Raw genomic sequence first — 22,236 nt, 5'->3', positions numbered from 1 at the left:
GAGGAAATATATCTAAAGTATTTCTGCAGCTTCCACACAGAGAAACTCACTGATGCATTGTTTAATCAATAATACCGAGAAAGTTAAAATTATTATATTAATGGATTAAAACAGATAATCTTTGCAAATTCACCTCTAAAATGTATTATGATAGGAACAGAGGGAACATGAATATCCAATACCAGATGTAATTGTATAACTGAAGAAGAGTGACTCCCTTCACAATCAGAATTATTTATAAATCGGTATACAAAAAAAAAAAAAAAAAAAAAAAAAAAAAGGCTTGTCTGGCATCATTTCCATGCCTATGAGCCTTAAAAAGCTACACAAAACCAAGAATGTCCTACAGGTGAAAAACAAGTTGAAGTAAATGTTCAATTATATTTAAGTGTTCCAAATTTGTAACTACAATGAAAGCTTACAGTATCAAAGATACCACAACTTACATTCAACTTCTCATCTAAACATATTATTAATGTAGTAATTCAAGCAAATAAAAACTTGCTCTAACTTGGCATTACTATATTAGCCCTGCAGGATGCAACTATATTAGTAAGTACACTGACAAAACTTTGGTATAGGAAAACAGTCATCCATTTTAGAGTGTCTTCCACAAATAAAGCTTTTAAGAAAGGTGGCATTAGAATGAACGCAAAGATTTAAAACCAGTATTTAAGAATATATTTTAATGGAATAATTGAGAAGTTGCAAGTTAGTTTTCAACACTGTCAGAAAAAAGTATGGTAAGCTGTAAGCCCTCACTGCTTGAAGTTACACACAGTTCTATAAGCGAGAGAACCTATCAATGGTAGCTTTCTAACTTCGGTTTAAAAAATGTATGAAAAAGTAATCATCTGTATTTAGTTACACAGCAAAATAATTTTTAACCCATTTCCTTCAGAAAGGCATTCCTCAAATTCCTTCTACCGTGCTTAAAAACTTAATTCTGAGAAACACACAGAGACAGGAAACTATTAACATTTGCAACTAATATACTGTATCAAATTCTTCATCAAAAATAAAGAAATCTGAATGTTCTGGCCCATTAGAACACTCGTGAAACTTGGGAACTCCTTTGCCTTCCTTTCCATAGCTGATACAGAGCTATGTGTCCTGTAGGCATTTTAAGGCTTACTGCATTAGATGTTCATGTTAGTATGATAGAATTCACAAGGTTTTAAATTTAGCAGCAAACTCCACTGCAAATTTATAAAGGCAAAACATAGCCAAATCACTGTTTTTACTTATATATTAAATATATGGGAACTTTAACTGCTATTTTTACTATTATTTTAAATTTACTCTGTAGAAACTTTATACTTTTACAACAATTCAAGAGAGCTGATAAAAATTCTCCTTTGCATACTACAGTAAATTGAAATAAGCAACACTACTAAGTAAATATTTGCTCATATTTAATACTCAACAATTTATATAGTAACTTAATAATTGGAATACAGTGATCATCATTAAAAATTTTAAATCCTTCTATTTCACAGTAGGTGTCAGCATGCACTTATTTGATATATCATACATGCAAGTGCTTGAGAAGGTCCTTTTAATTCTGACCTGATTGAGAAGTAACTTAGTAGATTGGCAATAAGCAAATTGACTTCTATGTGTCCTAGGGATGCCATGCTTCAATATAAAAATAATTTCCTGGGTTTGGATTTTTTTTACTCTATCAGAAACGTGCCTCAAAGAACATGCATGGAAATAGAGCTACTGCAAAACTTTTTAGAGCCATATTAGCAGGAGATGAATGAAAAAATATTTTATGCGTTTGTACTGCCTATATGCGTAGGTACTATTATACTTGCCCATTTATGAATAACAGGAATAAATAACACAAGTGATCCAATTATTGAAACCAGAAGAAAAGTCCATAAGAACATTCGATCAAGCACCTGAGCGATAAATTTCCAGTCTTCAACAACCTAAAAAACAAAGAGCATAAGAGCTGGTCAGTATGCAGAGAACAGGTAAAAACACAATACCAAACCCTGCAATTCTCAGTCACTTTACAGTATGGTTTTTTCCAATCAGGTCCATTTGGTAACCCACTGTAATATCTTTTTTATAATTGCACCATGAGCTAAAACAGGAACAAACTTCCCTCTATAAAGATTGGTAAGCTATATAGGCCAATATTACATATGAATGCAGAAACTGACCCTGATAAACGTGGAACATCCTCAGCTACCGGGAGATAAAATTGGTACGAATTTTCTAATATACTGCAGCACTGAGAATTCACGCCACAGCCTCATCATATAGTGGAATTCCCGGGCAGGGGCTAGAAATAAAAGTTGTGAAAAAAAAAACCAACCAAACAAAACCCAGAAACTAACACCCAACAAGAAAACACCCAAACCAAAATAAAATTGAAAAAAAATTGACAGTAGGCAGCAGCTGTTGTGTTACATACAAGAACTGAAAGCTGTGAAGTTACTGCTGCACAGAATCACACACTAGGGAGAAAACTCAGTACTTTCAAGACTATTTCTCTTTTCAATAGGATTACTCATATCTGTACACAGTTTTGCAAGGATAGCAAATATAATTGTTCAAGCAAGCTAAAACCCTGCCAGACAATTGCCTTCAGTTTGAACTGGAGCTATCCACATTTCCCAAGCCTACTGCTTCCTAAGAGGTAAGGCTATAGCAGCACTAGCTGTGTAGTTTTTATTATCAACTTTTGCAATTAAAGCTTGCATTCTCTGGAGCCCAAATAATAAAAATAAAAGTGAATTCCCAGTCAGCTGTATATTAATTTCTGATGTTTAAAGTCACAACAACATCACACCTGAAAAACAAAATACTTATCACCTCCCCTGTCACTACAAGCAAACAGAGTAAGTTCAAGTAAGAGAAAGAAAACCAACCTTTCATTTCCAGGAAGTTATGTATTTAATGGCAAACTATTCTATTTGTGGTGTTTATACAATGCAGGGTATTAGACGCTGTTATAACAGTACCATAGATGCATTTATTCAAAATCTAGGCTGGATCCCTTGTGATAATCTGAATTGAGTCCTGAGAAGGTACATTAGAAGAGTTAGCTTACTCCTAGGCTGACATGTGAAAACACGCTCTCAGCAACCAGCAACTTCTGAAGACAGTCATTTCCGTATAAATTGAAAGGATCTCAGTCCTTGCCATCAGAAACAGATAGCACTATCATGAGACCACACAACAAATTTCTGTATTTCTACACTAGCCTGACATTAGCATTTAAGTCTCTAGTGTACCAATGGTGCTGTTTTAAAAAGTATGGAAAGAAAACAGATTCATAATGCTCTTATCCAAATTGTGTAAGCATCCATTAAAGATAGTTCAGACTGCAAATGTACAGACTGAAAAAAAGCCTTTGACATCTTTTGATATAACTTAGACACAAATAATAAGGGTAGAAGAGAATACTCAAGAAGTCATCTAGTCCATGTTTGCCCTCAGCACAAAATGACCAACATAGGGCTATAGCTAGTACTTAAAGTAATATAAGTTAGGGCATTAAAAACTGGTTTTACTTGGAATTGAAAGCTGAAAAATAAGGATTAGCAGTATTTATTCTGAAAACGTAAAGCCAAATGCATTTTTCAGATAGCCTTCAGGTACAAGATTAAAATGAAAAATAGCTTCTTTTCTTATCATGAAAATATGATCTAGCAGCACTGTAGGGAGAAGTGTTCTTGTAACAGACAAGTATCTCTGACAATGTGTAATCAACAACATGAACTTAGTTCTAGAAGAAAGCAAAAACCTTTTGAAGAACCCAGGGACCAAAGGTCTGTATTGCATCAGCCCAATATCTATAAGAATTCTCAGTACCGTACCATACTTGTACTTGTTGAGGTCTGCAGGAGGTCTGCAGATAAGTTAGTTGACCTCAAAGACTTAGCCATGTACCTTTAAGATGGCCACAAATTGTCAGGTATGTAAACAGGATGTGAAGAATCGGAACTTAGAACCGCAGCATACGGGCACCTACAGCAACAGCAAATAGCAAGCAAGAAGGACACAAAAACCTATCAGGGTCTAACACCTGCACTGTCTAAGGTATATAAATAGTTTGTATAAACAATAAAGGCCATTTTGTCCGAACCCAGCCATGCAGACATAGTGTTTCTTTTAAGTCCACCTCGACTTGCGTCACCACATGTACTTCTTTCCAGTGGAAATACATTACACAACTTTCAGTGACGTACAAAAACTGGAAATCCCATAGCACATAGCACAGTAAACCATTACTGGGTTTTCCAATGTCCAGTTCTACAAAATCAGTGTAATATGACCAATACACCCTACCTCGCGAACTTCATTCTCCTTCATCACATGTCTTGTAATGTATCTGATGGAATCTAGAGCTGCTTCCAAGGTGTTCCTAGATGATTCTGATCCATTCACATTTCCTGTTTCCTCCTTCTGAGCAAAGTATCTATCCACATGGCTTCTCATGCAAAGCAGCTTGGGAAGTTTGTGAAGAAATATCTTGCGAACCCAAGGTGCCATAGCATTATGTGTAGACGAAGAGCGATGATGAATATTGATAGCAAAGACAGTTATCACAATAGACAATGTCACAAATATCATAGTGAACACCAAGTACTCTCCTATAAGTGGGATAACTTTAGAAGATGATGGAATAATCTCTTCAATAACAAGAAGAAAAACAGTCAAAGATACCAGTACTGAAGTGCAAAGTGAAATTTTTTCACCTTCATTTGAAGGAAGATAGAAGACAAGGACAGTTAGAAATGAAAGCCCAATACAAGGAATAATGAGAAACAACGTGTAGAAAAGTGGCAGACGTCTAATTATAAATGAATATGTAACAAAAGGATACCAGCAGCACCCATCAGTTCTATTTCCTTTGCTCCCTGTTGCAGTCACTATTTCCCATTCTCCATTATCAAAAAAGTCTCTTTTGTCAACATCGTAGTCTTCAAGAACTATATCAACCTGTGAGCCATCGTAAGTCCAGGAACCAAATTTCATAGAGCAATTTTGGAGGTCAAAGGGGAAAAAGGTTACATCAATAGTACAAGAACTTTTGTAGTTTGCTGGTGGAGTCCAAGCAATGGTGCCATCATACTTTACTACAGTTTTCGTAGATGTTCCCTCAAAACGTCCATCTGCACTGAAAGAAAAAGAGATATATGCATGCAATTATGATGGGGGCGTGAGGGGTATGAGTTTTTAAATAGGAAAAGATGTTTTGTTATTGTCATTTCAGCGTTTTTATCCCTTCTCCCCTTCATAGCCAGAATTTTGGATTGTGTTCATAGTCAACGGTTTGGGGTTTTTCAGTCTGAATATCACACAGGTAAACAGCTATGGAAGAGCAAAGAATATTTTCAAGTCATGAAGAGATCTGTGCAACTTTCTGTGGTCCCAAGGACTGTGAAAATTGTGACCCTTAACTGCATGACCAAACTCTGCTGTTTCTATACAATATAAATACTTTTCAATTTGGCCAATTTGTAATTAATGAAGAAAAAAGTCACTAAACAGGTAGAGTAATACTTGTGTGCCACTTCCAAGCCTGACTTTACAATCACTGCAAAAACCTTTTTTCCTGACTCAGCAACTCAGGATATGTAAAAACATTGTACATGCACCTGAGTTGAGCAGAAAGGTTAATTCAAAAGTTGTTGCTTCTGAGATCTGTTAATTCTAAAAAAAATTTTTTTAAAAAATCACAAAAAAGCCACAAAAAATTACCAGAAAAACCTTACAGTTGAGTGTACTTAATTTTAAATCCATGCTGAATCAGACTTAAACCAGCATGAAGTAGTTGCTTCCTTCCCTTTACCATACACTATCAGTTTGTACCCAGCACTATGCAAGACACTGTTTTCCAATTAAAAAAAAAGTTTACACGATGAAGTGGAAAAACTTTTCAAAAATACCAGAAATTCCACACAGAAGCAAAGCAAAGCATGTAAGCAGTTAACATGACAACAAAATGCATTTCCATTCAGAGGCAAATTCTTCCACACATTCTTTGCTCTACTAAATGTACATGCATATCTATCCAATAAGCCTCCTAGAAGCTGCTTGGATGGTAATTTTATATGAAAAGATTAAAATCTTACTTGTCATACAACACAATATCTGGAATCCAAATAGAATCCGATGGGACACGAATAGATGTTATTCCAGCATAGTCTTCAGGATTCCACCTTAATTTTACATCTATCCATTCCTGTGGATACATGAGATGTATTATTGTGAAGTTGATTTAAACAGGGCAAAAATGGATGAAAATAGATAAAAAGGCAATTAAAAAAATAAACTGGCTTTTAAGATTTGCATACAATAGTGAATTTGCTGAACAGACATCTATTTACCTCATCCAGTATCTGTTTTCTAAAAGCCACTTGACAGTATTTCTGTACAGAAGTTCAGATATTAAAATCATTTTCCAGAGTTTGTATACGTAAGAGCTATTATGACATCTAGACAATTAAATTTGAAAAAAACTTGTTCTGAATTAATATCAATGACTTCAGAAGCAATGTAAACATTTTCATCGCAAAAAAATAAAATCATGTTGCAACTAACAAAACAGTCATTCCTACTTAGGCACAGCAGTACTTTGGTAATTTTATAATTGAAGTAAAAGCTCAAGAGGAAAAATTCAAGTTTCTGAGAATTCAACATCACACAGAATTTTAAATCCCTATTTAGGTCAGTTCTTATTTTATTTGAACTGGCTCAATGGCACCAAGTTCTGCAGAAACTGTTAAGAGGGCACAAAGTGTTATCATCGATGTATTGCCAGCTCATACTTGCAGAGTAGTATCAAAGTTTTCCTGGAAAGAAAAACCTTGCCTGAAACTACAGTAACTGGAAAAGAAGGGAATGGGAAGCAACAGGAAAAAAACACAAAGGAAGTAGCCCAAACTAAAATAATTTAGTAAGCTAGCAAGTATAACCAGGGTCTGCAAACAGTCTTCTAAGTTAAATCAAAAACGATTTGTGTGTAGCATTTCTCAAATTAATAGCGGACACTAAGTTCAGCACTGGACTCTGATTATTATAAAGCTTGAGGCTTTTTCCTGCCCATAAAGAAATACTCTTAAGAGGAAAAAGTACCTCTTAATAGTAAGCATATACAACTTTAAAACTGAAATTCTTAAGTGAAGATGACATGCCCACACTTTTCTTAATGGTTTTTGAAAGAAAACTTACATATCAAAGCAGTAACTTTTATGGCTGGATACATGCATCTTGGTATATTAAACGGCCGTGCAATGCATATCAGATTTCTTTTAAATAGGTAAATGTCTTCAATTTACATTTTTGTTTGGTTAGTTTTTGGGTTTTAACAGTTTTATAACAATCCTTTAAAGCATTTCCAGGGACATTTTTTAAAAATACTATGTAAAAAAACCCCCATGCAACAATTAAGTTTTTTTGAATATATAATTAGAAAATTTTCTTCCAACTTTTGGCTTGCAGTTATGAAGCTTTAGAATTTTTCATCAACATTTTACACATACCTGTTTCAACCAGACATTGGTTGTCATCAATTGATTTTTCTCATCCTATAAAAATAAAGCACATTTTATTTTAAAAAAATCTGCACAGTATATTCATAGTAACTAGCTACTTCAGCTCAGAAGTCTGTAATTTAAAATACAAACCACACTTCTGAAAGCACTCCAGTCACTGATAAATATGTTTATATGAGAACTTTGTAAACATACAGTTATGACCTTTAATTAACTGTCAAAAGTTGTATTTTTCCTCTTCTGTGTCTCTTTCCGCCCTTCCATTTTTTTAATTTGTCTGTAATTTATGCAGTCTTACTGTTTTTCTACTGAAACAAATGAACAGCCAACATGTGGAAGAAAAACTCCTCTTATAGCTTTAAACAGTGAATTCAAATTGAAAATAATATTCTGAAGTATCAAGAGAAAAGAAAATATCTGGTGTAGCTCTTTTACATCACAGGTAATGCCCAGAGATAATGTTCACTACTGTGAAAGTGACACATTTGAAGGCCTACAGGAGGTTTTTGCTGCTGAAGCGGGGGAAGAGCAGTATTTGCAAATGCTCTTAAATTTTATGAAAATGAGATCGATAAAGTTTAAAAATATGTGGGGTTTCCATCAAATAAATAAATAAAAACACAATTCCCTAGAATTCAGACTTTCACTCACTTTTTTTTTTTTTTTCTGGCTGAAAGCACCACTAAACATAAGAGCCATTTGTCTTCTCAACCTCTCTGCAATCGCTTCTTCATGCCCCAATCTACAATGCATTTTTTTTATTACAGTGATAACAATTTTGGAGGGTTAATCAAGCACGTTTAAGTTAAAATATGCTACTATTTCATATGACATTATGTTCCAGAATTTTAAGAATTAGGGAAAATAATAAACAAACTTGTTTACTATACATACCACATCTACTAGCTGAGAGATTGCAAGGCCAAACTTTATTTTTATTGTGTCATTTAAGCGTTCCACTGGACGAACCCATCTTTGATAGTCTTCAAATAGATGTTTAAACAAACGATCTTCACTTTTAGCAATAAAAGAAGGTTCAGATATACCTATACAAAACAAAAAAGTAATTTATTAACATTGATTTAAATAAACTGTGCACATCTGCATTCCACTGTCCAAAGAGCTACAGCTATGTTTACGCAAAGTTAAATTTCTCATCTTATCCCCTTTTTTCTGGAGGCACGTACAAGATCTTGGAAGAAGACTTTTATAAAATAACCTGGTTTTATTAACATCTTCATACATTTATCACACTTCAAAAAAATGTATTCCTCAAGAACATTAAAATAATTTCAGTTACAATAAAGGCAAAACACACTTGTATCATTTACCTGGTGCCATGCCATTACAGAACTCCTCTAAAACTGAAAGCTTGTCTATGAAGGACTGAAGTTCTATTATTCTAGAACAAAGTGGTACTTTTTCAAAGCCTACATCTACACTATATAGGTCTCTAGTACACTGCACAACTTGTGCTCCAGTTTGAAACAGTAGTCTTGTCATGTTTTAGACATTATTTCTTCTAAAGTCTGGTCACATGTACGATGAATGAACCTTGCAGTGCTCGTAGAGCAGTTTTTCCCCCACATTGTTTTGTGTCTTAAGCACGCGCCAATCCATTTACAAGTCTGTCCTCTACCTATTCTAATGCTACACTGACTGGAAGGCACCTTTCGAATTAGGCAAGAGCATACGTTCAGTTACTATTTTTTCATAGTTCTCAAGGCATCATTTCAACACCTGGAGACCAACTGGTGATCTGGAACAGCCAAAAAACTTGTAAAGCTTACAAAGAAGTGAAAACTAAATGACTTATTTTGTCTCCTGAGAGAATGGAATACAATGCAGAGCTTTGGGGGAAAAAAAGTACTGTAGATACAGAAACTTCAGGCAGTGAGCAGCACAGACTTTAAAAGAGAGATGCAAGTTGTTGTTCTAGAGCACCTCATCAAGCAATGGCTATCCTTCATCTTTGAGATTCCACAAAAAACGATGTTATACCAATGTGGTCTCACGGAAGTGTATCAGGAGAAACACTTCTACTCAAAAAAAAGGCAAAGTTTAAGGTTTCGCCATCATGAGAACCCATGCAAAAAATTATATTCTCTAAATAACATGAGAAGGACAAACCTGGGGAAGATACGGAGAGAGGGGAGGAAAACCAGCAAGGTTGGTGTCTAGTTAAGTAACTCAAATAAAAACAGCTTTCAAGGCAGTGTGAAAGACCTGAAGAAGGCCACTGCCTCAAGAAGCAGCACAAAGCTAGACACATCACTTTGAAGGGAATGGCTCCAAAAGGGTCTCCAATTCCCAGACGTCAGAACAATCACCAGAAGACATGAATATATGGTCTAGACAAAGATTTTTGCTGCTGAGATTTAACCTGCTGAAAAAAGTCCTAACAATTATTACAGTCAGTTTAAGGAACAGAGTAAACCAAAGAAAGATGTGCACAACCATCTCTCTTCAATGCAGATTTAAAATATTATATCATTACATAAATGTATGGCATGACCTCTCTAGAAATTATGCACTCACTAACACCATCCATCTAAAAAAAGATGTATCAGAAACAGAAAAGCACCAGAGAATGTCATAAACAGATTAAAACCAGAGAGTCATCCATACAAGGAGAGATTTAAAAGATTAATGTTATTTTGTTTGGGGAGGTAAATTTAGTCAACATAACAGAAGTAGATAAAGGAGTGAACAATACACGCAGAAAAAGCGCTGATAGCATTTAACCTTTCTCAGAAAAGAAGGTAAAGGAAACAAAAGGATCAACTGAAGGCAGTATAAACCATTTCTATTTAAAGTTCATTACCACCAACATTTGGTTAATCAGAAACTATTAGACACTGAAGAGAACTGAAATCTTAGAATTGCCTGGGATTGGTGAATTGTCAGGCAGGCCAGGCAGCATCACACTTGCACAGGGTATCAGTTCTCATTTCAACACAACTTGCAGAATCTACCTGAGAATTCGATCAAGTTTGCATTTGTTACAGAGACTTGGCTAACGCCATTTAAGCCATTCATTTAGATGGACCCAACCTAGTTCTATGCAACTGCAACCACTGCAGCCTAGACAACCAAGACAGGCAACGTAAGTTTTTAAGTTCCCTCCCATTCAAAGTGTTTGTGACAGTAGCAGCTTTCTGCTGCACTGCAAAACGCTGCATTTGCAAATCCTCCAGACAAGACACCCAAAGCACTGCAGAGCTCAGAATTCTCTGCCTTCTGCACTACAGATTTGAGGCAGTCCAGGAGAACTATTATTACAAACACCAACTAGATTTTCTCTGAAACATTACAGCAGGAGCAAAAGCAGCGTGCAGCTTAAGGAATAGGATCAGCAAAGCAGGAGCAGCAGGACTCCTTTGCCCTCCAAATCTCACCATATACCAACATGCTGCTGAACAGTTCTTGTTGCAAGCTAGATCAGTGTTTGGGTTTTAAGACAGCTCCCCCTTGCATTTCAAAATACAAATCTATCTGTTTATGTGTTTCATTTACTCGCAAACCTACTGTTCTTTGACCTGTATTATTTGTACATGCTCTACAATTTAACATCTTTCTATTTCAAGATTGTTGACATGCGGGTTGTGTAACAGCAAAGAACTACTGGGCAACTTGCATTGTTGTACCACCAAGCATACCTCAGGTGGATACATGAAAATACACAGAAACTAAGAAGAGCTGCCAAAAATGATCCTGCAACAGAACACTACACACACACACAATTTACATTTTAACTTAGTATCTGTGAAGGTATTTCTTTTTATTGATACCTTAGGTTCAGTGTATCCTTATTAGCCAAGGAATTTTTCTTAGTTGTAGCTATACATAGATTTGCCAAGTCCTGCTTTTTACAGACATCCAAAAGAATGCTTCCTGAAGACACAACTTAATTTCTTTAGTTCTATATCCCTATTTCCTGAATTATGAATGGTTTTGTGTATATTTCAGCCTAATGTTTTATAAACGCTTGACTTTTGTATTAGCATTAATTACGTTTCCCTTTTACAGTTACAACTCAGCTGATTTTTTTTCTACAATTTGAGAATGACCTATGCAGCTGGGCATTCTCTCTCCATTAATTGACCTTGAAGCAATGCAGAGGCAAAGTTGCACTTTTACCATTTCTGTGTTCCTGTAAGATGACCTCCTGTACAGCGATACAGCATCTTCAGGGTACACGCTGTTTCCAGATTAAGCTTCTCTTAAAACACGGCATCTTCTCTGCTATGCTAAATGGAGATGTTCCTTTACCACTTTTACATACTGTATACTCACTGACTTATTAAGGTGACCATATTTACTAACCATATAGTTCAACTAATTTTTTTCTATCAGAGAAATATCCATGCTTTTAATATTTTTAGTTTTTTCTGTTTATTAATAAGCTGGGGCATACTGATCTGTAAAAGGCAGCTTATACAAAGGAGAGCTCCATGAGAAGGCTGAAGATGGTAACAATACGTTAAGATTCAGCAAAAAAAAAATAAATAACCATCCTTACCTTTCCATATTTTATTTAATAGAACCATTCAGCTCACTTGTTGCAGAGACTGCATGTGTTTAATTTCTCTTTTCTGTGTGTCTGTATGATTTTAAGATTATAATAAAGGGTGTAATTCTTGGTTAATTATTGGCATCAGCACTAATAAAAAAAAGCATGAAGAAATGGTGGCAAGCAGAAAAAAGGTACAAAAGAGAGGAAAAGAGGCAAAATACAGTTAGTGGCTTAAGGCAGCACACTGGCTACGCTGGTTGGAGAAAAGTAGAAAGACGTTAAAACACACAATTGGCAAGATTAGCAAACCACCAGCTCGGGGTACAACCCTCATACTAGATCAGATTGTAAGAGATTATGGAAGCATTCGCCCCTGCTACTAGCTCACTGTACTAAAAACTAAAATCTTGGAGGAACTGTAGCTTTTGAAGGGCAATTCTAAGCAAGCCTGTGGACATTATTTCTTATTGTACCATTATGGGATGAAATTTCTTATTGTCTTAGTATGATTTAGCAGCAGTATTCTTTTTATAGGAACTATCAGTGAGATATTTAGGGTTACAGCTATATCTCGTATCTTTTCATAAATTTTTGTTTGTTTTTTAAAAATGAACACCACAGTCCATGTTTCTCCAAAAAACGTTCTTTGAACTCTATATTCCTCTGCACTTCCTTAGATAAAGTGTCTAAGAACCACACTGGGATTGCAGGTATAACACTGGTCCTTATACTTTAAACAGTGTAGTTCAAAGCATTTTCTATTTGATATAATTGAGTGTTAATGATTTCAGGTTTTTTCTGGATTGCTACTTCAATCATTTTCAAAAGAGGTCCATGGGAGAAGGGCAAGGGTCACTTTTTAGAAGCCTAATGTTAAGATGTACACTCAGAAATAATATGTGTTACTAACACAGATTTATAATCATATAGCACTATAATGAAAAAGAACGTTACTAGGGACAATAAACAGGGCAAAGTACCCATACTTTGCAGTTAACAGCGGATCCTTTATTGGTGTGCTATCATAACACATAGACTGTTATCCACAAATTAACTACTATAAAGTACAATACAACTAATATTTTGCCTAAAAACCAGGAAGGTGAATGAATATATATAGTACACCCATCTTCAGTACACTAGTATATTTATTAAGGTGATACTGCAACTTTTTTCTTTTTCTGTAACTAAAACATTTTACACAATTTATAACAAAGGAAGCACTTTGAAGTCTAGAAGCGCAACGGTAACTGTTCAAGGCTTACTCTAAAAATTGTTCAATGGTCATTTTGAGATTAAAAAAAAAAGTTTCCCATCTTTCCTACAAACCAACTTATTCTACAGCAAGCATCAGTGCTTTTCCTCCTTTATGTTTCCCATTTTTTCCCAAACGAATCTAGTCACATCACAATATTTTGGTAGCTGGTGACAGTTCTAACTGCAAGTCACATTTATATTGCAGCAGACAGTAAAAAGCAGAACAAGATGATGTTAAATATTAACCACACAGATATCTCTCTGTCTAAGCCTCCCTTTACATTTTAAAGAACTTCCCACCACTACTTCATTAAGCAGAAGAGATATGTAATATATTAGATTAAGTAAAAAAATGGAAGTTTTATTTCTGGACTGGCACCCCACTCCATTTAAAAAGGATCGTGAGTCATACTTTCTGTATGGTCTTCCATTCATTTGCCTTCTTTTCCACCTATGCTTTGGCAACTGCCAGGAATCCAATCACTAACAGTCCAGCGTTTAGAAAGATCAAAATCATGTTTACTGGAATGCCTGTAAGTCAAAGCAGGATTACTAACTCTATTCAATTTACTGTACAAAAGTCAGAAAAGCCAGCTATTACATTCTGTACTTCCTACAAGCATCTTTTTCTCCCCGCTTAAAAAATAGAGCCAAAGCCCATCACTACACCTACACACATGAAAAAGGTGGCTATTCTTGATCATGTCTTGTTGGTGGGGTTTTGCAAATTTGTTTTGCTTTCTTTTGTTCAGAGGTTGTCTTGTGATTTCAGAGACTGAGAGTACAGAAGTGGCAGCCTTTTATTTCTATCACTGTGTATTAATACATGCCTGGCAGCTGCTAACTGCTGCAGGAACTCTTACGATTTTTCATTTATTCCAGGGCTTTCAAGTTACTGGAAGGATTTCTGCCTTCTCTCTTACCTAGCACGTCAATCTCCTGCCATCCAGTAGAAAAATAAAATAGCAAAATAAAATTACATACTGCAGACATGAAATTGTTAAGGATTTCGAACTGCAATATTGCTTAGCACTTACCAATATGAACAGAGGTACAAGAGCTGCACATCAAAAGCAAGGAAGAGGTTTCTTACATCCACCTCAAACTTAAAAGATTAAAGCTTCCGGCTTGAAAATTGGAAAGTGGAATTAAACTATCCCCTAATAGCTTAGCATCAAGGGATAATTATGGCCCATATTAATGATTGCACTTACAAGTCTGATTAATAGCAGCATAATATACCGCCACAAAGTTTGTAATTAATCCAGAAATAGATAATAATAAACTACAGATTGATGGTCAGTCTTCAGATTAAGAGCTAACTGGAGCACAAACCATTCCTTTCTGAATACTGTGCTACGGGTGCTGTCGTAAATACACACACCCAATATGCCAAACAGCTTCCCAAACTCTACAGTGAAGCTATCACCAGCAGCAGTCTCCTGAGCAACAGCCACCTCCAGCAGCAACGTTACGGGTCTGTGGCGTGGCACAGCATTTCCTTGTGAGTTCACTGACACTCAATTCTCTGCTCAGCTTTCAGCAGGCAGAAGAACTGTGATCATTCCCCCTGCCCAACAGCTGGGGCACATAAAAAGGCTGCCTCAAATCAGGCCGCCTCAGGGTAAAAATTTCAGTCACTCTGAAGCCATGGGGACTTCTTATAACAGATCCAGGGTTTTGTCATGTCTTTTTATACCACTTTTAACTATTGCATCATTTCCACTGACTGTTCATCTGTTAGTAAGGACTGAAGATGGACCATGAAGATGCACGGAGGAATGCTGAATGCAAGCAGCAGGAAGTGTGTATACAAGTACGAATAGTGCAAGGAGTAAAAGGAAGAACAGGTACGTAGAAACTTAAAAGTAGAACCATTTAATTGTATAGATTTAGAGGCTATGCATCATGGAAGTAAACCCAAATCCACAATTTATGTAAATAAGACCTTTGTGCAAATAACCACATAGGGCCCAGGCTTCTCACAAAGTTGCTAGTGCAGCCGCCCTGGGTTCTGCAAAAGTTGTGCACTGCCATTACCCTCTGCCACAGAAGCACTTTGCTCCTGCAGCTCAATTCCAGTCTTGGATACATTGGAACATACAATCCAGTGAAATTACAAAACCCTTACAAACTCACTGAAATCAGATACTCTGTTTAGAAATCAGCTACTCTGCTCAAAACTGGATGCAGCGTAGGAGACTTCAGAACATACACTACCATACAAAAATCAGGGTTTACTATCCTGAAAAGTGGGAAACAATGCAAGTACTTTCTTCCGCAGTTCCTTCTACAAATCAACACAGACATTTCTCCACAAATCAATGATCATGTTTTTCTTCCTAAGAATCTCTAAAGCAAGCACAAGATATTATAAGAGAAAAATCTCAAGAAATCCATACAAGCAGGAAAGTTTGCAGCTTCCTTTTGGGCAGGGAGAAGGATCTGATCTATTAAACGGAATGGAAAACATTCGGGTGTATGAACTCCCGAGGAAACACTATCAGAGGTCTGCTGCATGGCACAGACTAATACAGTGCTATAGGTCCTTGTTAATCTCAATTCACCTTCTGCATTTAAGTCTCATCTGTTAGTTTAAGATTCAGAGCAAGGAATAAAACTTGCAATTTGACTGTATTTTAAATCAGCACATACTTCGTCTTGTCAAATCAGAGTTACCCAGGATAAAGGGTTAGCTCACCTCCAGATTACTAACTAAACACCAAATTGATTTACAAGCACTCTTAAAGTATCATAAAAACAAAGTCATATCCATAAATCACTTCTATTCATTAAAGTGATTACTGTACCATATGTAAAGCAATATCTCTAAAATAATTGTAACTATATATATACATGATACTCCAACTGAAGTTATTAATTCTCTTTGCCCTGTATTTTAATAACAGGAAGCTGTAATGTTTTTTTTTAACTTCTTATTAGCAAATTTCATTTTATTTTAGAGCAAACAAATTCTGAAATTAAAATTTTATCCTTACTACACATGACCAGTCCTCAGTGAAGTCAAAACTGTTGGCATGCACCAAAGGGTAAAATTTGGCTTAACCTGACCGCAGGTAACTCCATACTGTCATATGTATGATATAAGGTAATATAATCTCACACAGTGATACCTTCTATCATGATGAAAAAGACTGCTTTTCCAAACAGTGAGAACAAGAATAATCTTTTAAATCACATTCAGCACTAACATATGGAGTATCTGTATGTTGAATTCAAACCCAGATATCAAAACAATTTACTTTCCTTAAATCGTACTTAAACCATTTTTTTGAATTTGAGCTGACATTAAAAAAAACAGGTCAGTTTTCTTTTTCATTAATTTCCTTTCTGCTTGTAAATACTGGGGTCACAACTTCAAGACATTCTGCAACACTCTTTGTAATGTATCCACAAGCAATAGAAAAGCAACGTTTAGAAAAAACTATTTCTAAATAATTCTTTGACAGAGCATTTGACTTTGTTCCTGTAATCTTTGTGTAATTTTATAAACGCTTTAGCTTCACATGCTATTTTACATCCTTCAACTCCGAAAGCCACATCCTGATTGAATTACGAGACCGACTCCCTTGAAGTCAAAAAAATAATGCATGACCAAACTAAAAAGAGTTTTGTTATAAATTCTTGTGAGGGGCATTTTTACGCGCAGCCAGGTCCATATGAAATATTGCAATTATCAGAGCGTATTCTGCAAGTTTACCTCCACACCAGCTGCAAATGCAAGCAGCACGCACCGCAAACCTGCAACCGTGCCTCGTCCGAGTACGTGAGCAGAGGGAAAGCCAAAAGCTGTCACACTTCGAGCCTTCGAAGCGTTATATACGCATTTAAAATGCGGAACAACCGCGGTGCACAGCCGGCCCGCACCCGGCCCAGGGCGCTTCCCCCAGCCCGGCCCGGCCCGGCCAGCGCGGGCTCCGCCGGCACCTTCCCGTTCCCCGGAAAACCAGCGGCAGCCCCGCGCCCCCGCCCCGCTCCACCGCGACGCCAGCCTTACTGCGGCCCCGTCCGGGAGAAAGTTGGCGGCGCGGCCAAACGCGGCGCGATGCGCGGCCCCCGCCGCCCTCGCCCCCCCGGCCCGCCTCACTTCTCCTCACGGAGGGCGCTGCCCCCCGCCGCGGGGCGGCCCGGCCCAGCAGGCCCCGCAGCCCCCTCGCCCCCCACCCCGAGCTGGCCCGCGCAGCGGCAGGGCTACAGCGGGGTTCAGGGGGGCCCGCAGCCCCCCGCCCGCCGCGCCCTCCCGTGACACCCCCCCAGCCCGCGCCGAGGCGCTGCCCGCCCAGCCCTCACCCCCACGGGGCCGCCCCGGGGCGCCTTACCCGCGGGAGGGGCGCGGGCGGCGGGGCCGGCCCCGGGCTGGCCGGGGAAGGACGCGAAGAAGCAGGTGAGGAGGAGCAGGGGGCGGCCGCAGCGCAGCCAGGCTGCGAGCTCGGCCATGGCTGGGGCACGGCCCCGCTGCCTCGCAGCCCCGCGGCGAGGACGGGGCGCAGCCACGGGGCGCCGCTGGCCCCGCCCCGCCGGGAAGCCGTGAGGGGGCGCGAGGGGCGGGAGCGGAGCCGCGCGGCGGGGGGCGGCGGCGGCGGCGCGGGCCTGGGTGCGGCGCCCGTCCCGGGGTGTCCGGCCCCGCCGCTGCGCGGGAGGCGTGTGGGGGGCCCGGACAGCCCCGCCGCTGACGGCCGGCTGCGCGCCCCTGCGGCCCTGCCCCGGGCGGCCGGCAGCCGCGGCCTCCCCTCGGGCCCCGGTGGGTGCGGCGGGCGCCGGGGGCAGCAGGTGGCGGCGGCGGCGGCCCGGAGGGCGAGCTGCGGCCATCCCGCCGGCGGGTGCCGGAGGCGCCTCCCGCCGCTGTCGCGGGTGAAGAGGGGGCCGCCGCGGGGTGTGTGTGCTGCCGGCGGTGCTGCCGGGCTGGGGGGGGAATGCCGGGGCAGGGCTGCCGGGGGAGGGGGGGGGGATTCCGTGAGGATCGCCCTGGGCCCAGCCGCCCCCCGCCGCGCCTGGCCGGAGCGCGGCAGCGGGGGCCCCGCCGGGCGGGGGCCCAGCCGCGGTGATACTCAGCGGAAAGGAAAACGTTAACACGGTTTGGCTGCCGTTCGTGGGGAACACTCGGTGTCTGAACGTTTCTGAATCGGAATGTTTTGAACTTTCAATCAAAACCAGATAAACCTTAACCGATGCAAGCCAAGCACAGCCGGGGTGTTCCCGTCTTTGTGTGCATCAGAGATCCATCACACGTGTGACAAACTACACAAAACCCCGCTTTTTTCTCTGTCAGATAAAAAGCTGTTATGCAAGACAATTTTAAATGCACCGGCCGTGAAATATAATTAGTAATTTTCCCTTAATCAGCCTAATGGAGATGTACAGTGTACACATGGCGGTGGAAAGCTGAATGACTTTTTACACAGGGTTAATCCACTGCTGTGTGAAAAGTGCTACATACCCGATTCCTCAGAAGGATGGACCTTGTTCAACTCAAATAATCTCAGCAACTTTGTAGCTTCCTAAAATGAGCATTACCCAAAGCAGTAATTTTATTAAGCATGTTGTCAATTATCAACATTCTTTTATAGCAAGTGCTCATTCTATAGAAAAATAGCGTGCCTCTTTGTGTAAATCATGCATCTTTCCGATGACCAAAACAGAGCACTTATGCATTTCAATCCTGTTCTTAATTCTTAAACGCGTGGTTTGCTGTATTATTCTGCAGCTATATTTAGGTTGAACATGTCTGTGCAAAACATAATGCAGTCTGTGCAAGCCATCCAAAAAAGGATGCTTACACACTAGTTTCTTCCAGCACGCTGCCAGTGACACGTTGTATTGATTTTGAATGCTCTGCAGTAAATGTGGTCATTTTATATGCTGCAAATCCATTTGTGTACTGCTTGTCCTCCACAATCAAATATATATTTGTTAAAGGATGCAACATGGCTCTTATTTTGAAATGCTCAGTGTGTATGCAGCAGTCAACCCAAGATTTTAGAGCAAATAAGGATATATTTTAGCCCAAAGAATGGCTCAACAAAACCGTATCTTATCCTTTTATGACACATTAGAGTTCCGATGTTTTCTGAGCGCTCCAAAAATCACTGGATAATATTTCTACTGAAGTTGCAAATCTGTAGTTTTTGATAACAACTGGTCCACCACTGCACCTGGTGATCCTGACATGAGGTTATCACGTAAAATCTGTATTTCTGTTAGCAGTGTATGTGTGTTGCAGTAAATGCATTTTAGAACCATAATGTCTAGTTAACAGTGTTAAAAATAGCTGCCACTCGAATGTGCAGGACATAGCAAACTGGTTTTATTACATAACTATGAATTTGTTTGCAGCTGGGTCCTAGCTAGGCAAAACAGATGCTGTAAGATATAATAGGATTAAACTGTCTAGGTTACATGCCCAACATTTTGCTAAATATTTTACGTAGCATCATCTGGCACACATTAATTATGGGGTATTATTACTGTTTTAGAAAAGAATAGTTATAAATAGGAAGCCATTTTTTCCTGCTGCTTTGAACTCAAGAGCACAATGTTAACACTAACAGCAGCACATGTTAAGTTTAATATTCATCATCAAGTGAAAGCCTAAACAATTATATGAGTCATGTCTGCTATCTTTCAAAGGGTCCTTCCAAGCAGGAGTTGACGTCTGAAGGTCCCCACTAAAGTATGTTCTGAGAATCTCCAGTAAATTGGCTGATGGCAGCTTTTACTGTGCACTGAAGAATACTTTAACTGGAAAGCCAAATGCCAAATTAATCACAGATAAAAAGAGCAAGCTGCTCAGTTTTCTTTGTAAAATCAGAAATACCCTAAAAATTTTTTTGTGAAGCTGAATTTCCTCCAGATTAAAGCCAGGAACTATATAAGGGAACTCTCTGATGAAGTTATTTTAGCAGGTTTTCATACTGTAATAGAAGTAACTGCAATTAAAACTTGAAAACCAGGCCAACTTTTGCTACAGAAAAATGGAAAATACTCTAAAGAAAATGAAAAACATTTAAGTGAGGCCTATCATCTCATTCAGTCAGAAGCTACATCATTTCTCTCGTGTATGAGGTACCCAAGTGCATTAACTTCTTGGACTTGGATGTCTTATATACCCTTAGCTATGTTACCTATGTATCACATACAGTTCTGTGGTCTCTAAACCTGTTACTTTGCATGCCTTGAAATCATTAATATACTTGTTCTCACAACACAGTAGAGAAGCATTGTCTCTAATTTTAAGATTATGAACAGAAAGTATAAATAATTACCTTGGGAATCAGTAACAAAACAGAAGCAACAGTCAAATTTAACATTAAAAGTCCTTTTTTTATCATCTCAATTTGGGTGCTTTTATAACTCTGACAAGTACAAATGTTTGGAGGAATAGGAAAGCATACTTCTGTCTTCCAGTGCACTATATAGTAAGTCACATAAGAAGCAGTCTTAGAAGTTAATTTTGACTTTATTTGAACAGAATACAGTCATCTAGAAAACAAGCTAACTTTTTTTTGTTTGTTTTTAATATTGACAGATGCAAGAGACACCACAGGTATTACTGGAGAAGCAGTAGTTTCATTATCTCTTAAACTACTTAGAATAACAAACCACATCACAGTTTCTTAGGACAGTCTATTTGTGAATACTTGCCGTAACAAGTCCTATCATGCACTCAAGTGATATATAAACTATCCAGTCCTTAAGTTTACTAACATCATATTATGCGAACCGTTTCAAGTAAATACTTCTACCTAATTTGAAAAATCTGTCACCTTCCACAGCACCACATGAAGTTCTGGTGTTAAAATAACATTTAATCCACAGCAATAGCTAAATATTTGAAATACTTATGTAATACACTGTAAACTCCACGTAAACACTACACACACACAAAAAAAAAACAACTAAAAAACCAAAGAACAGGAAGATCATTTTTATTAGCAAAGACAACTCAAATGTATCGCCAAAATCATTTTTCTGTTCTTACGACTTATCCCCAAACCACTCCCAGAGAAGGCACAGATAGTGGTGGTGGGTTTTTTTGTTGGGTTTTTTGTTGTTTTTTTTAAAAAACACACAAAGCCAGAATCAACACAATAGGCCTATGCAGTCAAACACTGCTCTATTTCTAGGAAAAATAGGTAAGGAACTTTGATTAGTGTAAGGAAGTCCCAAGAAGATTCTAGTCAATAAAAGATCTCCAGCATCTGCTTACTGTCCTAGGTTCAAGTGCAGAAAAGAATCAGAAGTTAAATCTAATTTAACAGCGCTTTGCTGTACACCTTGACTGTGAATGCCAGCTAGAGTTACTTGCCTGTTCCAAGGTGGTACTGGGGCTCGTCTCACCATCAGCTGTTAATGGCACTCAGCAGAGATGTTGCTTTTCAAATTAAATTGATAATTACTGTTCAAAGATTATACTCAAATACAAAATACTCAAATAAAAAAGTATTTGACAATACTTTTACTTTGGGTAAACAAAACCTTTAAATAAATAGGTACCTTAAAATGTAGCATAACTACACAACTTATCACAATGCTTCAATACATAATGGAATACAGATCAGAAAATTATTTAGGTAATTCTGACTTTTGATTATCTACAAAGTTTTGAGTATCTTTTGAGATACTTTTGAGTATCTACAAAGCTCTCCTTTACCAGCAAATGATGCAGTGTTTTGCAAATAAATGCTATTGGTAATTATTTAAATAAAGTTCAAAATACCTTTGTTATCCCCATTTTGTTAGAAACAGAAGCATTTAGGAAAAAATATTTTAATAAATCTATATCCTAAGCTATCTAGTAATATTTCTACTAGTACACTAAACAAATTGCTTTGTATGATTTACATACATAGATGAACCGAAGACTCAGATGCTTTAACGGTTTCCTAGAAGACCAGAAGCATTGCTGCAGTCGATCACATTTTG

At 38.3% G+C, this 22,236-nt stretch overlaps 1 protein-coding gene across 1 annotated transcript; it reads right to left on the bottom strand.

Moving 5' to 3' along the window:
* Positions 1-293: 293 nt before the first annotated feature.
* On the bottom strand, positions 294-17,855 carry CHRNA5 (cholinergic receptor nicotinic alpha 5 subunit). The gene is made up of 6 exons (XM_040602413.1): positions 17,634-17,855; positions 8,415-8,566; positions 7,509-7,553; positions 6,099-6,208; positions 4,309-5,140; positions 294-1,937 (listed from the first exon to the last, which is right to left on the bottom strand). The coding sequence occupies exons 1-6, from the start codon at positions 17,749-17,751 to the stop codon at positions 1,776-1,778; spliced, it is 1,419 nt and encodes a 472-aa protein (XP_040458347.1). The 5' UTR covers positions 17,752-17,855; the 3' UTR covers positions 294-1,775.
* Between the last annotated feature and the right edge of the window lie 4,381 nt (positions 17,856-22,236).

The sequence above is a fragment of the Falco naumanni genome, chromosome 7 (assembly GCF_017639655.2).
Source record: "Falco naumanni isolate bFalNau1 chromosome 7, bFalNau1.pat, whole genome shotgun sequence".
In the NCBI taxonomy this organism is placed as follows: Eukaryota; Metazoa; Chordata; class Aves; order Falconiformes; family Falconidae; genus Falco; species Falco naumanni.
Note: the sequence above shows the minus strand (reverse complement) of the source record. Positions and strands in the feature narration are given on the sequence as shown.

Bases quoted from the DNA above. Each gene is read 5' to 3' on its own strand.
- CHRNA5 (XM_040602413.1), bottom strand. From the start codon at position 17,751: ATGGCCGAGCTCGCAGCCTGGCTGCGCTGCGGCCGCCCCCTGCTCCTC. The intron at 8,567-17,633 runs GTAAGGCGCCCC...TGTTTTGTATAG, and splicing joins CGCCCGCGCCCCTCCCGCGG to GTATATCTGAACCTTCTTTT. The intron at 7,554-8,414 runs GTATGTATAGTA...TTATTTTTATAG, and splicing joins TCTCTCAGCTAGTAGATGTG to GATGAGAAAAATCAATTGAT.